This window comes from Solanum tuberosum, unplaced genomic scaffold (genome assembly GCF_000226075.1).
Source record: "Solanum tuberosum cultivar DM 1-3 516 R44 unplaced genomic scaffold, SolTub_3.0 scf00237, whole genome shotgun sequence".
NCBI lineage: Eukaryota > Viridiplantae > Streptophyta > Magnoliopsida > Solanales > Solanaceae > Solanum > Solanum tuberosum.
In genome coordinates this window covers 314,175-332,335 of record NW_006239161.1, presented here as the reverse complement: position 1 = coordinate 332,335, position 18,161 = coordinate 314,175, and the positions used below count along the sequence as shown (strand labels likewise).

Genomic DNA, 18,161 nt, shown 5'->3' with positions numbered 1-18,161 from the left:
TGCATTAATGAAAATATTTATCTCATAAAAATTATTTATTAAATAAATAATAAAATTTAAACTAGTACCAACTTCAACTGGCATTATTACAAGTCATATGAACTTTTCTTTATCTAAAATACTCAAGTTTTAAGAAATAGTAAATAAGTAAAAACAAAAGGGCAATATTTATATAGTAATAACTATTTTGAAGCAAACTTCTTGACAATCTAAATCACATAAGTAGAATTGATAAATAAAGTCATTCTTTTGTCTTGAGCATCAAACACACAAATGGTGACAATTATCTAACTCTTAAGAAGTATAATAATTTTTGAAAAAAGTTATTCAGAAGCATATATCTACATCACAAGAAAAATTGTTAACAAAAACAAATGAATTTAGACTACATCATGTTAACTTAATATATTAGAACATTACATACTAATATATATACTAAGTAAAAAAAAAGTTATTATATCATAAAAATTATTTTTCTCAAGTACTCGAGGTTATGGAATATACAATCTTAGGATAGAACGATTTACATCATCAGAATAGTGGTACCCCATATTCCGCTAAACATTGAACTCACTCAATGTCAATAAATCACACGATTTTTTTTTAAAATGCAAGAAGAAGAAGAGTAGAAGATTAAACAAAAATTGTGGTTGAAAAATGATAGGAAGCCCCTCTATTTATAGTCACAAAGGGTAGTATGAAAAAATATTTTTTGTGTCTTATCTGAAAAGTCATGACCATTCCGACAAGTCACAACCCTTTGAAAAAGTCACAACTTATTGAAAAAGTCACAACTCTTTGTAACAGTCACAACTATTTGGAAAAGTCAAAACTCATCGGAAAATCACAACCCTTTGAAAAAAATCACAACTTATCGAAAAAGTCACAACTCATCGAATCACAACCTAAGTTAGGGATATTATATAATTTAACATTCAAGTTAGGAGTTCATGCTTTTAAGGTAATATATAAGATATAGATTTATACTCTCAAAGGTCTTTTTTTATTTATTTATACACTCAAAGACTTAGGAGCCGTTTGGTTGCTGGTTAGAGTTATGCAGGTATTAGTAATACATGTATTAGTTATGCATGTATTAGTAATACATGTATTAGTTATGCATGTATTAGTAATACATGTATTAGTTATGCATGTATTAGTAATACATGTATTAGTTATGCATGTATTAGTAATACATGTATTAGTTATGCATGTATTAGTAATACATGTATTAGTTATGCATGTATTAGTAATACATGTATTAGTTATGCATGTATTAGTAATACATGTATTAGTTATGCATGTATTAGTAATACATGTATTAGTTATGCATGTATTAGTAATACATGTATTAGTTATGCATGTATTAGTAATACATGTATTAGTTATGCTTTTAGCAGTAACTAAGCTCAAGTAGATGCTATAGTTGAAATGACTGGAAACATACTATTCTGTTGTACAAAATCAAATTTTCTGGGAAGATGAACAATCACTCTAGATCTAGAAATGTGTAGAGAGGATCTGAAAGTTTTCTAAAAAAAAGTGAAGTATATTTGATTGAGAGTGAAGGGTAAAGTTGTCAATTTGTATTTTTATTCATGTATTAGTTATTCAGGTATAACTTATTCCATCTACTATCCTGCATAAAATAATACATAAATTGACTCATAACTTATTCATGTATTAGTTATGTAATTTTCTAATTTTCTAACCAAACGTAGTATTATGTGTGTTGAATTTTATACCTGACATAAAAATGCTACCAAACATAGTAAAACTTATGCAACATTTTATACTAACTCATGTCTTATCCAGTAACCAAACGGGCCCTTAGGTTATTATTTTGAATTAAGTTTTCTTTTTAAATATATTTTTTCAATTAAATTAGTTTTCCTTCATATTGTAAAAAATAATGGATTTCATTAATAATATATTTTAACCCCTCAAGAAAAATAACTAAACTTTTAAGTTCCAATTATCCACAACAAACATTCATCTTATATAGTACATTGCGTTTGCTTTGTGAAGTGCTCCTTCCCAAATTGAACCACAATGCTTGCTGCACCAATACCACCAGCCCTGACAGTCGGATGTTTCAAATTCCAAAAGCCATCTGCGAATGTTAATCTTGTACAGAGAAACGCTGGAAGCAGTAATTGCAAAAGGGTTGTGGTTGCAACGAAAGCTACATACAGTCGTGTGCCTTTGGACACTCCTGGGGCTTACCAGCTCACAGATGAAGACACTGGAGAAAAATTTATTGTTTGGGGAGGTGCTGAAGATGACTCTTCTAACTCTCCTATCCCTTCCAACGAAGTTCTCTCTTGGAAACCTCTCCCTTCTCCCAACAACAACAACAACGACATCACTATCAATCAAGGTAACGAAAACTGTTTTGGCTTGTTGAAGCACAACCTTTGATTTTAGGGTCTGTTAACTTTTGAATTGTACTATCCAAAATGAACGGGTATATGATGCTAATTGGATCTGTGTATTGAGATTTTCTTGTGAAATGTGTTGTGTACTAGCCAATATGAGCTATCCGAAGGGAAAAATGAAACAAAAAAGGACTGGGTTCTTTTATTTGTTTCAGTCTGTTTTCTACTAATGGAGAATATGAAGTTTACGCGTATTTAGTTTATAGTTTCCAAAACGAGGTATAAAGTATAGAGGAAAGGAATGTGTGGTGCTGTTTACAGTGTATATGGAACAATCTTCCCCTTGTTTATTTGTTTACTCCCGTTACTTATCCTCTTATAGAGAGAAGTATTGAGTTCACTGTTCATAGGATTGTAACTTATTTATCATGTTTAAATTATCAATTGAAAAGAAAACGTATATAATTTAATTTGTTAGCTACTTGCCAAGCCATGTTGTTAGATAGTGTACGTTCACCAACTGATTATAACATGAGAATTGAAGGATTGAAATTTCCATAATGTTTCGGATGTGTATTGCTTTCTGTTTTTAAGTCAAAAGAATAATCAGATATGTTGTATCCCTCTAGTAAATCTGCAAATGTGCTTGGCAATTATTTTCTAAGGTTTTCCTTGAGATGTTCTGTGTTACCGTTCTGCAGCTTCTAATAGGGGATCGACAGGGAACTTTGGCAGACTGAAATTTCGAAGAATGAGAGATCTAGTTCGAAAAAGCTACACAAAAAACAAAGAACGTGATGTTATTGAAAACGATGAGCACAATGTTAGAAATGCCTCTTCTCAATCATCAACAAGTTCATATGGTGAACCCGATCATTTAAAAGAGAAACAAAAGCTCAGTGCTCGAGCTCTTGCCAAAATTCAACAGCTAGAATCCAGAAAAAATTCCCCAAAAATAATCAGAATGGAAGATGAAGGCTATAATGGTGATTTTGATGCAGAATCTGCACAATTAGTTGATTCTGGATCAAAAGCTTCTGCTTCTTCCTTGCGTGGATGGGGCGGAGGGCAATCAATTCATCACAGATCTATGGGGGAAGAAATTTCCAGAGGAAGGCAAAACTTGGATGATCGGAACAATTTCTTTAGTAGAAAATCCTTTCAGGATATGGGATGCAGTGACTATATGATAGAAGCCTTAAGGAATCAGCATTTTGTGCGCCCTTCACATATTCAGGTAGATTATTTATTTTATTTCCAACTATATTGCTCGGACTCTTCAAAAATGCTGATGGGTGCGTATCGGATCCTCCAAAAGTAGTGCATTTTGAAGGGTCCAACAACAATTTTGAAGAGTCCGAGCAACAAAGATTTCCTGCATTGAATAGTCAATGTTCCAGTCTACCTCATTGCTTTGCTGCAGTTCTGATGCATAGTAGAGGTTAGCATGCCAACAATCTCGTGTATATGATAATATGATCTGCATCATCAATTTATTTTTGGTAATGGTAAGGTATTATAGATGAAACAAAGCAAAAAGAAAGTGCTACAAAGGTTTACAGCTTACTGCCTCATCAATATATCTATCTTGGTATCTTTACCTCTGCTTCAATGAACTATTACATGGCCACTGAATAGACTGCTTTTAAAATATTTCATCTGCATGTTTTCAAGCTATTCGTGATTTCATGTAGTGATTCCTGTGAAGCATCATTTCCGTCAAAATACAGTCCAGTAATTCCAGCTTTAAGTATTTTTTCGTGTTGCAGTCTGTCATCTGCTTTTAGATGGCTCCCCCATGTTTTATTTTGAGAAATCTCTGTTGATGCTTCCTACAAGGAGTAATTATAGACTACTTGCAGTCTATGACATTTGAACCCATTATGGCTGGAAAGAGCTGCATAATATCTGATCAAAGTGGATCTGGAAAGACCTTGGCTTATCTACTACCACTTATTCAACGTCTTAGGCAAGAAGAACTTCAAGGACTTAGCAAACCGTCACCTCAAAGTCCTCGTGTTGTAATATTGGCACCAACAGCTGAATTGGCTTCTCAGGTTTGTCAAATTTCCTCTTTCACTAATGAACATCTGCCACTTATCCCCCAACCCTCTGCTAACCACACCGAGAAAAAGAGAAAATGGAAAGAGAAAAAGAAGCATAGTCAATTACCAGCAGATACCTTTACGTGTGTGATATTTTCCAACTTCACCTAAATCATCAAAGATGTGTGAGAACTGCTATAAAATATATTTTGCACTGATTTCCTAGTCAAGGTCCCCATGCTGTATTTTTATAATTTTCATGGTGTATCTTCAATATAAAACATTTGCTGCTTTTCTACCATATGTACAGGGAAAGTACAATTTGCCATTACAGTGATTACTGTTATGTAATAACTCATTGGCTAACTATTTTTTGTTAGCACCTGAATCTCGTAATGTATGAAGGGTAAAGAACCTAAACAGGTGCTATTCCTTCCTTAGTTTCAAATAGACCATTCCCATGATTCGGCCTTGATACTTTTAGCTTTTCATGTATTCACCTTTTCTTGCTTCTCATTCTTTTAATAGTTAAAACTTTAATTCATTCAGCCACTTACTGGGTTATAATAGTAGTTCTTGAGAGAGATGTTTGTAAATTAGAGTATGTATTGATTGTAAGTCTAATGTTTTGTGGATAAAGCACATGAGATTATCAAAAATTGCAAATGGTTATAATATACATCATGCTTTATCACCCCCAATTACTTTCTCTTGCCAGTTCAAATTGCTTGAGAGATCTATATAGTTTATACTCAGAATTTTACATTTTGAACAAGAATTGATGATTTTGACATCAGTGTCCCCCTTTTCCCAAAATGTGTAGCTAGAATTTCGGAGCATGTTTTGTCTCAACCAGCTAGTACACCGTTTGGTTTAGCGCTTACTGATTTTTTTGCCTGATGAAAGGATCTTCTGTTTGTAGTTTGACATTTTTTGGTTTCTTTGAATCTCTCTTCCAAGTTCCAAGGGTGAATTTCTTGTTTCACATGCTTGTTCTTTCTCTTTCCCTCCTTTGTTAAATCTGATTTTTCTAATTCAAAGCCTCATCATACAATCTATTGATAGACTATGCTGAAATTTGAATTGTATTTTTTAATACGTAAGAACTTACATTGCTTAGCTGTATTTTACTTGTCAAAATGACAAAACAAACTTACTCTGCTCCTGCAACTTTTGCAGGTCTTAAATACTTGCCGTTCATTTTCAAAATCTGGTGTTCCATTCCGTTCTATGGTTGTTACTGGTGGTTTTCGCCAGAGAACTCAACTGGAGAACCTAAGACAGGATTTGGACGTTCTTATTGCAACTCCTGGTCGGTTTATGTTTCTTATCAAAGAGGGTTACTTGCAGTTAACTAACCTCAAGTGGTATTAACATTTTGCTTGAATAGTCAAAACTGTTTAATTTGCCTCAGTAGTATTACATTTCCTCGAGTAGTTAAAGCCGTTTTTCAATTTCTTGCATTTTAATATCTTTAATGCAATTGTTCAATTCTCACTTTTACTTGGGGGGGCTGAAGGAATTGATGTTGACGTTGTGGATATATTTACTGTCTTGTTTTTACTCCCTCCGTTACAATTTGTTTGTCTGGTTTTGACTTGGCTCGGAGTTTAAGAAAGTAAAGAAGACTTTTGAATCTTGTGGTCTTATATTAAAAATATGTAAAGAATGTACCAAAATGCCCTTTGATCTTGTGGTGTTATACATGCCATGTGGTAAGTTAGAATTAAAGAGTGACCAATAATTAGAATTAAAGAGTGACCAATAAAAGGAAAGAAGCATTTTTTTTGAAATGGACTAAAAAGGAAAGTAAGACAAACAAATTGAAATAGAGGGAGTATTGTGCAAGGTCTGATGAGCTTTGGCTTAAAAGTAGTAGTCTTAAATCAAATAAAACTGTACAATCACCATTCACCAATGGCTAGCATATTTGAGTGTTGTTGCTTTCATAATACTACTATTTTATCCTTCAGTTAATTTGATAACTATTGGAGATTTTGACGGTCGAGGAAGGTGTTTTTTCACATGGCTAGCTGCTAGAGGGGTGATCTTGACTGCCAAAAATTTTAGGGAAAGAATTTTGTGTGCATCAGTTGGTGTTACTTATGCAAGGTGGCGGGTGAGGATATAGATCATCTTTTACTACATTACAGCCTGACCACCAGACTATGGTGGGATATGTTTAGCTGGTTTGATATATCTTGAGTGATGCCTAAATTTGTGAAGGACTTGTTGTTTTTTTGGAAAGTTGGATGAAGCAGGAGGAAGAGCAGGAAATGAAATGTTTGATGTTGTTACTTTGGTGTTGATGTGGATCAACTGGAAAGAGAGAAATAGGGGTAAAAATAAGTTCTGGGTTGATGAGTAGCTTCTGATCCCTCATTATTTTTCTGTGCACCCATGTAGTTCTGGGATGTATAGAGGATTGAGCGTCTTTTGTAGAGAACCTTATCATTTTGTAGGTTCTTTACTTTTTGGTATACTTGTATACTTCCAAATACTTGCTGATACTTTGAATGGAAGAATAGGAGCTCTTCCTACTAACTACTTGGGCAGTGGCCATGACATTGGGAGAAAAGAGAAAATCAAGAGGGGTATGGAATGCAATACTAGAGAAGTGTGAAAAGAGGTTGACCAATTGGGAGAGTCAATTCATCTCCCGGTGAGGAAGATTGACCTTGAGTAACAGCGTGCTTGATGCATTACCTACATATATGATGTCTATCTTCCCTGCTCCTGATAATGTATTACAGAGATAGATACTAAGGAGGAATTTCTTCTGGCAAGGCAATGAAAAGGAATATTAGAAAAAGTTTCACTTAGCCAAATGGGAAATTCTGACAAAAAGCAAGATACATGGGGGAATGGGAATAAGGAACATGAAGATTCACAATAGAAGCCCAATGACAAAATGGTTTTGGAGGTACAATACAGAAGATAACCAGCTATGGAAGAAAGTTATTAAAGCTAGGTATGGAGAAGAGGACAACTAGATAACACAGGTGATGACAACTCCATACGATTGCAGTATCAGGAGATGCATCAGAAACCTATGGCCAATCTCCCAATCAAGGGTAGACTTCAAAGTGGGGAATGGGATGAAAATATCAACGAGAAATGGATAGGGCAGGACACACTAAACCATCTATTTCCAGAGATGTACACTTTATGTGAGAAACAACAAGCAATAGTGGCTGAAGTATGGAATCTCAATCTTAGAAGATATCTCAGGATTGCTGATCTCTATAACACCCTAGTCCAGTTCAATGGTTTGACAGAAGAGGAAGACAGATTGGTTTTGTAGTATGATGTTAAAGGAAAATTCACTGTTAATTCTGCATACAGAGATCTTAATGCCTCCAACAATCAGGTGGGTTGTTGGCCATTGAAGATGATCTGGAAGTTGAAAATACCTAACAAGGTAGCTTGTTTCACATGGCTCTTGGCCTAAGAAAAAGTTCTGACTCCTAAACATTTGAACAAAAGAAGAATTAATTATGCTCCAGATGCTACCTTTTAATGAACAGGCAGAGACGATTAGCCATCTTTTTTACCCTGTAAATGGACAAATCAGTTATGGAAGATTTTCATTACTCTGAGAAAAATCAAGTGGGTCATGCCAGGTAAAATAAAGTATGTTTTGAATTGATGGAATGGAGATGGAAATGCAGCTTACAGAGAAGAGAGATGGAAGATTGTCCTTGCATGCATTTAGTTGTCCTTTGGACAGAAAGGAATCAGAGATGGTTTGAGGACAAGCAATGTTATATTCAAAAGTTCATGATGAATTGCTTAGTTCCCTATAATACAAACTGAAAATATTTTTGATGTTTTAGACAGGTTGTGTAAGTTCTTGGTTGATGGGGTTCCAATTTATAACTGACCTTCTTTTGAGGACTACACTGTTTTGGTGTAGTATACCTGTTGATATTAACATAACTGTTACCTTTATAAAAAAATAAGCACCTAAGGGTGTGTGGCCTAGTGGTCAATTAAGTAGATTGAGAACCATGAGGTATCAGTAGGTTTGAATCCCAGCAGAGACAAAAAACACTAGTTGAGTTCTTCCCATCTATCCTAGTCTTGGTGGATAGAGTTACCTGATACTTGTTGGTAGTGGGAGGTGGCAAGTACCCTGTGGAATTAGTCAAGGTGCGTACAAGCTGTCCCGAACGCCATGGTCATCAAAAAAAGAATAGGGATATGAAAAGTTCCTTTAACTAGAAAAGTAATGGCAAAAGAAAGATTAATGAAGTTGAAGAAGTTGCCACTTTTATTTTTTTTGAGATAAGCTGCCATCTATATGGTTGCTACATGATATTTAATAAATTGCAGATGCTCTTTAGTTTACCAACTTTACTTGTACCCCCCAAAAATTGCATGGCTCCTCTTTCTTAATCTTCATGTGTTTTTTGAATAATACTGTGTAACTGTCTATCAAACCTTAAAAGATGGAAATCACTTAGGGCCTAATTGGAAAGCCACCCTGGTAATTAGATTTGGTGTAATTGGGTGTAATTACACTGTCTGGTGTGTTTGGTTGACCATGTAATTACTTGTTGAGGTAATTGAGTGTAATTGCCAGGGGCTAATTACACTATCCAATTCTCAGGGAGAGGCTGTGAATTGCTGGTAATTACATGGTGTAATAACAAGCTGATTACTTTTTAATTTCTTCTTTTTATTTTTTCGTTTAATTTTTTTTTTTTTTTTTTTGAAATTGGTAACATGTTAACCCTAAAAAAAGGCCTGGTATATCATATCTACAGATACAACCTCAAACAGAACTTACAAAGAGGCCATAAAGTCTAGTAATGATTCAACATCATCAACTAACTTTTCTTTACACCAAAAATAGAGAAGAGAAATGCAGGAGTTCTTGATCTTCTTGATTGAACTGCACCTGCCTTCAAAACATCTTGCATTCCTCTCTTTCCAAATTGTCCACTATATGCAAGCTGGAACAATCTTCCACCACTCTTGACAAGTTTCTCCTTGTATATTGTTCCAACCACATATTAGGTCAAACGTACTCTAGGGCATCACCCAAGCAATTTGAGCTAATGCTGCAAAAAGTTGCCAAAGTTGTCTGGTAAATGAACAATGCAAGAAAAGATGCCCATTGGTTTCAGCTTCCTGATGGCATAGAAAACACCTAGAACATAGATGAAAACCCCTTCTTTGAAGTTTATCATGAGTGAGACAAGCTTTCCAAACAACTAGCCAAGTAAAGCAAACCACCTTAAAAGGAGCTCTTGCTTTCCATATCTCTTTCCATGGCCATGGGTCATTGAACTGCTCCAAATCCATTAAGTAGTTGTAAGCTATTTTGACAGAGAAAACAGCCTTGGTGCCGCCTATCCAAGTGAGAGAATCCTCCTCCTCCTTTAGGCCTGAGAAACCTTCGAGTTTACCAAAGAGATCAGTAACTCTTGGGATTTCCCAATCATTAAGGAGCCTTCTGAATACAATATTCCACCCTTGTAGAGTCCAAAGTTCTTCAACTGTAGCATCAGGAAAGGAGGATAAAATGAACAGATCATGAAATTGATCTATCAAAGGCCCATTCCCTAACCAGTCATCTCTCCAGAAAGAGATTTTCTTCCCATTGCCCAACCTGACCCTTGTATTTGCTATAAACACCTCCCATAGATTCCTGATGGATTTCCAGTATCCCACTCCATAGGTGGATGTCACTGGTTTGGTAGTCCAGTGTCCCATTTGTTCATGCCTGCACTGTATAACCTGTCTCCATAATGCTTGCTCTTCAGTGTTATATCTCCAAAGCCACTTAAATAATAGACTCATATTCTGTATTCTGAGATTCTTGATTCCTAGTCCTCCCGCCTTCTTACTAGAAATGAGGGTCTTCCACTTGACCAAATGCAAACGTTTGCTATCCCCGTTCCCCTCCCAAATAAAGTTTCTCCGCAACTTATCTATGCTTTTCCTCACTTTGTCTGGAATAGGAAGGGAGTCTAGAACACTGTTGACAAGAACGACCCTTCCCCCTGATGACAGGTACTGAGCTTTCCATCTTGCAAGCCTCCTTTCACATCTATCAAGTACCCCTTCCCATATATCAACAGCTTTGTTTTTTGAGCCCAAAGAAAGACCCAAATATTTAGTAGGTAGAGCACCCACCTCACAACCTAAAATACCGGCAAGAATTAAACAATTTGGGACTTCATTGACAGGAAACAGTTGGCTCTTTCTCCAATTGACATGAAGGCTGGAGATACCTTCAAAAACAGTAAGAATCAGCCTCAAATGCATTAGTTGGGAAGGCTCTGCATCACAAAGTATCAAAGCATCATCTGCATAAAGAAGATGTGAGATCTGTAAGATGTTTTCCCTGTTTTGAACAGTGAACCCCCTCAAATCACCATTGGTTGTAGAGATTCTCAACATACTGCTAAGCCCCTCCATGGCTATGATGAAAAGAAAAGGAGAGAGAGGGTTTCCTTGCCTTAATCCCCTTTTGGATTGAAAAAATCCTTCAGGGGATCCATTAATAAGAACAGAAAACTTCACTGTACTAATACAATAATAAATCCATTTAAGCCATTTGTCCCCAAAACCCATGACCCTCATAATATTGATCAAATACTTCCAGTTAACATGATCAAACGCCTTTTCAATGTCTAGTTTACAAAGGATTCCAGATTTCTTAGCCTTCTGCCTAGCGTCAACACATTCATTTGCAATAAGGGAAGCATCAATAATTTATCTACCCTTAATGAAGGCCAACTGGTGTTTGCTTACTATCTACTCAATCACCCTTTTCATTCTTTCAGCTAGAGTCTTGGAGATAATATTGTAAATACTACTAATCAGACTGATTGGCCTATAATCTCTCAATTCTTTGGCCCCATTAAAACTTTTCTCAAAAAAAGCATGAGAGTGAAAATTTTCCATAGTCTGGAGAATATCCACCTTCAAAAAGTCCCAACAAGCACTGATAAATGAATAGCCATCGGGACCGGGGGCTTTGTCTTCTGCGCATAATCTGACACTGTGGAGCACCTCCTGCTCTTCAAAAGGCCTCTCCAACCATAATTTTTCCTCATCTGTGATTGTGGGCTGATTCTGAATTATAAAAAATAGATAATATGAAAAAATTTCATGGAATCATATGAAGTAAAGAATAAAAAAAGAACTTAAAATAAAAAATAAATCAAGCCATGTTTATTTTTTCATCAACATAATTTTGTTAGTATTCTAATTTTTAAATTAAAGTAGAATTAATTGTTGAGTAAGGTTATACACTTACATTTTCCTTTTTAAAAAAAAATCATATATATGTATGTTATGTTGAAATTTCACATACGAGTATTATGTTGAATTTTTGGTTTTGAATTTAGAACTTATGTTATATTTTCAGTCTCATTTGTTTTAGTAGTATTGACTTGAGACTTCACATTGCAAGTCACTTATTTTTTAGTTAGACTTGATTGATTATCTTTTTGTTAAATATTTTAATAATTTATGACATTTTATTTATAATATATTTTTTGTCAAACATGCATTTCATGATGTTCATAGAAATCTTGTACTTTTAGTTTTTATGATTAATTCAATTGAAATATACTAATTTGAAAAATATAAATCAATTGTGTTTTTAAAATATTAGTTAAGAACATATGTTTATTAATTAATATATTTTTAAAAGACAATCTATATCTTAAATATTTAATTTAATATCATTTATAAAGTTTCTTATTTGTCTAATATAAATTTTAAATAATTAACTTTTATTTTTAAAATTTAATATAATCTTATGATTGCAATTGTGCATCCAAATAGTACATTTGTAATTACAAACAAACAAATCAGTGTAATTACTAGGCTGGTAATTACTACCCTAGTAATTACACCAATTCCAATTACCAGGTGGCTTTCCAAACAGACCCTTAGTGTTTTTCCTTTAATGAGATTTGCATCCTGGTCTCTCGTGGTTCAATCTAGCTTCATTAACCGCTAAGCAACACACTTGGGTGCTTTTACATGTCCTTTTCTAAATTGATATACTTCTTTACCAGAAACTGAAAATATGATATATCAGTTACTTATACAGTTTTAACACTTCATGTTTATCTTTGTTCAGTGCTGTGCTTGATGAGGTTGACATCCTCTTCAATGATGAGGATTTTGAGACTGCATTTCAATGCCTGATTAATTCATCACCTATCATCACACAATATCTATTTGTGACTGCAACTTTGCCCATGGACATATACAATAAGTTGGTAGAAAGTTTTCCTGATTGCGAACTAGTGACTGGTCCTGGTATGCACCGTACAAGCCCTGGTTTGGAAGAGGTATTTCTTATTTTACTCCTATAAGTACAAATTTACTGAATGGCGCAAATTAGTTTCTGGTTGTAGCCTTATTCTCTTGTCAAAGCTGCGCCCTAATATTTTGTATAAACTTGGTGATAAGAGCATCTTTAAAAAGGTTATGATTTCCAGATATAAATTCAAATCCTTAGTATTCCTAGGAAAAGTTGTAAAGAATGTTCTTTGTTTCAGGTTATCAAAAAAAATGTTCTTTGTTTCAGCTGTAGGATATGTCTAATTGTAATGTTTCAGCTGTAGGATATGATTTCCAGATATAAATTCAAATCCTTAGTATTCCTAGGAAAAGTTGTAAAGAATGTTCTTTGTTTCAGGTTATCAAAAAAAATGTTCTTTGTTTCAGCTGTAGGATATGATTTCCAGATATAAATTCAAATCCTTAGTATTCCTAGGAAAAGTTGTAAAGAATGTTCTTTGTTTCAGGTTATCAAAAAAAATGTTCTTTGTTTCAGCTGTAGGATATGTCTAATTGTAATTTCTGGTTGATTGCCTTGGTCAAAGTAAATTATTTTTAATACGCGTACTTCCAGGGTTTCTTCTTGCCTTAGCGAAGTGAGATCTTGATTTCCATATAAATGATTAACCTCATATGCTAGCAGTGAGCACTAGCCCTGTTATTCCTGTCTATGAAAAAGAGACAAGTAGAAGTCTTTTGGTGTGGTCAATTATTTGATCAACATTTCATCATGGTAAGAACAGTTTATGATAAACCGATGATTCTCCTCTCAAAGTAATTGATAGAATATTTTTCTATTTAGACTTCTATCAGTGGGATGAAAGAACTCTCCATTTCTATTTTGTTGTTTTGTCCTGTCTGATAGGAAGAAAGTTTGACCCAAAGAGCCCCTCTTTAATTTATTACTTTAGGTCCTGGGTGTGGGGGCGTTCCATACAACATTACGACTGAGACAAAGTGGTTTATGATCCCATCAGTGAACAAACGGAACTAACTGCTTGGAAATGAAAGTTTAGGTGGGTTGTATTCCTGCACCCTATGCCAATACCAATAAAAAGAAGAAAAAGAGATCAAATTAAACATGATTGATGTTGGATGATTTTTTGGTTGTTATGTAGTTCTCACAATTATCTTCATTGTGGATGAAAAAGAATGCTTTGCACTTTGACTTTTCATTATCCAAGTTATTGAGTAGATACGTTGCATTACTTGAAATACTCTATTGTAAACTAACATTGACAATCTAGGGAAATCCCAATAGATATCTAGTACCAACACTTCTCTTCCGTACTTGGATTTGCATAAGAGTTGAGTGTGAAGCCCATGATGGTCGAGCATTAGAAATCTTAAGTTCTAATACTTGTTGCTTATGATGTGTTAGATTTATCATCACTCCTCCCATATACTTATCTTCTTCTTCGATTTACCCTTCTAATATTTGTGCTTCGGCAATTAAACTATGTCATTTTCTTTGTTCACACTACGGTAGCAATTTTGTTGCAACCTACATTCTATGGAGGTGATTGTTTCTCAGTCCATATCCTAGTAAAATTGAATTTTCACAATTTTGTTCCATGCTAGGAGAAAAGAATATCAATATGGATGTGTACAAGTGAAAATGGATAGAAATTTTTGGATGTTATAATTACAAAAAGTTCAAATGGAAACAACAAAACTACAGAAATTTGAGAATATCTCGCGGCAGTGCAAGTAATAGACTCCTGCCCAAAAAATTAGCAGCTTTTCTTGAAGAGAACTGGGCTAACATATGCTGCAAACAACACCTAGACAATTTCCTTTTTCGAACAGCGAGAGGCTTCTTCCATGATACTCATAAAAAAACGATATGGGCATGGTGTCATGCATGTCTTCATAACTATGGGACTGATGCTGTCTGTTTTTGCACTACCAGGTCCTTGTAGATTGCAGTGGAGATGAAACAGCTGAAAAAAGTCCGGACACAGCTTTTCTCAACAAAAAGAATGCCCTACTTCAGCTGGTGGAACGTAGCCCAGTTCCAAAAACAATTGTCTTCTGTAACAAGGTGAATAAAACTTAGTTCCTCCTGCAAGTATGTTTATTACTCTTGGGTCGCACATAGGACAATTCTCATTCCAAATTAGATCCTGCATGTATATGCAGATTGATAGCTGCAGAAAAGTTGAGAACGCATTGAAGCGCTTTGATAGGAAAGGATTCGCGATAAAAATTTTACCGTTCCATGCTGCACTGGACCAAGAAAGCAGACTTGCAAACATGAAGGAGTTTCGTAGCTCAAAGGTGGTGGACGTTTCTTTGTTCTTGGTGTGCACTGATAGGTATGCTGTAGCAGAGTCCTTTATTGATAGTTATTTGTGTCAGTTAGATGACGCACTTCAGCTGTTTCCCTCACTAGAAGAAGGGACAAGAAATCTGAACTGATGTCTTCTAAACAATGTTGCAGAGCATCCCGAGGTATTGACTTTGAAGGTGTAGACCACGTAGTCCTCTTTGATTATCCCCGAGACCCTAGTGAATATGTACGTCGTGTTGGCAGAACTGCCAGGGGTGCTGGAGGAAAAGGAAAGGCATTCATATTTGTCGTTGGGAAGCAAGTTTCTCTTGCTCGAAGGGTTATGGAAAGAAACAGCAAAGGCCATCCACTCCATGATGTGCCATCAATATTGACTTAGCATATTGCACAAGGGAGCATGGAACCTGGAAAACAAGACAGAATTCAAAAAGGCTTTTATTTTGCAAAACCTTATCGTCATCTGCCATTATGTGCCTCCCCTCTATTGAGCACACCTATTTCTTCTCATACCTGGATCGCAAATGAGGAGAACTGATCATCCTTTCTGTTGTCAAAGATCAATCTTGTTCTAGCTCTATCCTTTTTTCGGCCGAAAAAGGACTAATTTTCATTAATACTAGAACAGTTAATTACATAGCTTGATTTGTCTAGGATATCTTGTACCTGGACAATTATTTTCAAACGAAGACAGAAAAACCAGGGGGTAAATTATTTTCAAACCTGTTTTTAGTGCCATGATTTCAGCATAGATGTTTGTTGTGTATGGAATATTCTTGCTGAACCCTATAATCCAGTTTCTGTGTTTCTCTGATTACTCCATCGATTCCTCTTGGAGTCTACATGTTTCTCTATTCTTGAGTTTACAAGTACATTCATCCAGTGGTTTACCATTTTATGTAGCAACTTTGAGTACATTATCTTTTCCTATCTATTGTTTCTTAGTTAGTAGACAATATTCAATAGCTATGAGAAAGAACGATTTTGTTGTCATGTTTCCTATTTTTTCACTTGAATTGTTTGAGGATAAATAATTGTTATCTTTATTAATTGATCACTCACAAGATGTTTATTTTCAATTTAAAAAAGATAAACCATCTACTTTTAAAATTGAAAATTGGTCAACAATGGTAAGATTGAATAAACCATCTACATTTACACATAAAAAATGCAAGTTATAGTTTTAATATGTGGGAAAGTGCATAAGTACCCCCCAACCTATGCCTGAAATCCCAGAGACACACTTATACTATACTAAGGTCCTATTACCCCCCGAACTTATTTTATAAATAATTTTCTACCCCTTTTCGGCCTACGTGGCACTGTCAACCAGATAGTTTGAAAAAAATTGTCAACACGCGTTGGGCTCAGAAGATACTGCCACGTAGGCCGAAAAGGGGTAGAAAATTATTTATAAAATAAGTTCGGGGGGGGGGGTAATAAGACCTTAGTATAGTACAAGTGTGTCTCTGAGATTTTGGGCATATGTTGGGGGTACTTATGCATTTTCCCTTTAATATGTATGTAATTTTTTAAATTGTTCATAATACATTAAATTAAGATTGCAAACGTCATGTAGTGATATATTTGCCTTTTTAATTAGTAAATGTTAAATAACTCACATTTCAAATTTGTGTTGGATTTAATTAGTAACAAACAACTCTCTTTAAATAATTTGTAAGCTAATTTATTTAAATAATTTTACTAGTACAAATATAAAACGTAAAATCAAGAAAATAATTAAAATGATTTGAGGGATATTTTTGTCTTTACATTAACTTATTCCATGGTATTATATCCTATGTATTACTAATACCTCCAAATGGAAGGTATTAGTAATACATCCTATAATACCATATAGGATGTATAGCTGATTCATGTATTAGTTATACATAGACTCTAATTTCTACCAAACATAGTAATACTAAATAATAGCATACATAATACATTGACTATTTCTTTTAATGCGGCCTACCAAACAACCCCATAATTTTAGGTTCTTGACCGTTGGCATGACATATGGTATTGTTGGTAATACCTCTTTCGTAAAGGGGCTGTGTAGTGGGCAACCTGTTAAGAGAGACTATCTAAATAAAGAATTTATGAGAATTGAGTCTTCCAAATCTATTTGAAATTATGGAGAATCAATGTTAATCATTCTGTTGTGCCTTCTTCTATTGTTTAAAGCAATCATATGATAAACACTTTTAATTATCCCTCTATGGCAATTTATGTGATACCCTTTACTTTTTATAAGAATCTTTGTAATGAGTTGAAAAAACACCACGTATACTCACACCATTTTTTTAACGCCTATTTCAGCATTTACAAGCCCCTTTTTTAGGAATTATCAAAAATCCTCGATTTTTCGTGTATTATAACCTATGGATCTGGCGCCCCATAACATCCAATTTTTTTTTCTCAAAAAAATTTATGAGGACCTCCTTAAGGATTTGGGGAACCACCACGTCTACTCACACCATTTTAATGCATATTTCTGCATACAAGACCTATTTTAGGAATTACCAAAAATCCTCGATTTTCTCGTGTTATAGCCCATGGATCTAGAGCCTCGGAGCACCCAAAATTATTTTCTCAAAATACTTTATGAGGACCTCCGTAATGAGTTGGGGAACCACCACGTATACTCAAACCATTTTTTAAAGTCTATTTCCGCCTTGCAGGCCCTTTTTTAAAATTACCCAAAACCCTCGATTTTTCGTGTGTGCCCATGGATCTAGTGCCGGAACACCCAGTTTTTTTTTCTTAAAAAACATTATGAGGACCTCTGTAATGAGTTGGGGAGCCATCATGTATACTCACACCATTTTTAACGTCTATTTTCAAATTTACAAGTCTTTTTTTTTTTTATAAATTACCCAAAATCCTCGATTTTTCGTGTGTTATAGACTTATAGCCATGGATTTGGCCGCGGAGCACCCAAAATTTTTTTCTCAAAAAATTTAATGAGGACCTCCGTAATGAGTTGGGGAACCACCACGTATACTCACACCATTTTTTTAATGCCTATTTCCGCATATGAAGACCCCGTTTTAGGAATTACCCAAAATCCTCAATTTTTCGTGTGTTATATCTCATGGATCTGGCGCCCGGAAGCACCCAACATTTTTTTCT

At 34.8% G+C, this 18,161-nt stretch overlaps 1 protein-coding gene across 1 annotated transcript; it reads left to right on the top strand.

Moving 5' to 3' along the window:
• Nucleotides 1-1,988: 1,988 nt before the first annotated feature.
• On the top strand, nucleotides 1,989-15,846 carry LOC102598079 (DEAD-box ATP-dependent RNA helicase 50). Its single transcript, XM_006356877.2, has 8 exons — nucleotides 1,989-2,380; nucleotides 3,080-3,615; nucleotides 4,241-4,435; nucleotides 5,603-5,790; nucleotides 12,531-12,744; nucleotides 14,649-14,780; nucleotides 14,879-15,054; nucleotides 15,180-15,846. Exons 1-8 carry the CDS (start codon nucleotides 2,053-2,055, stop codon nucleotides 15,406-15,408), a joined length of 1,998 nt encoding a protein of 665 aa, XP_006356939.1. The 5' UTR covers nucleotides 1,989-2,052; the 3' UTR covers nucleotides 15,409-15,846.
• The last annotated feature ends 2,315 nt before the right edge of the window (nucleotides 15,847-18,161 follow it).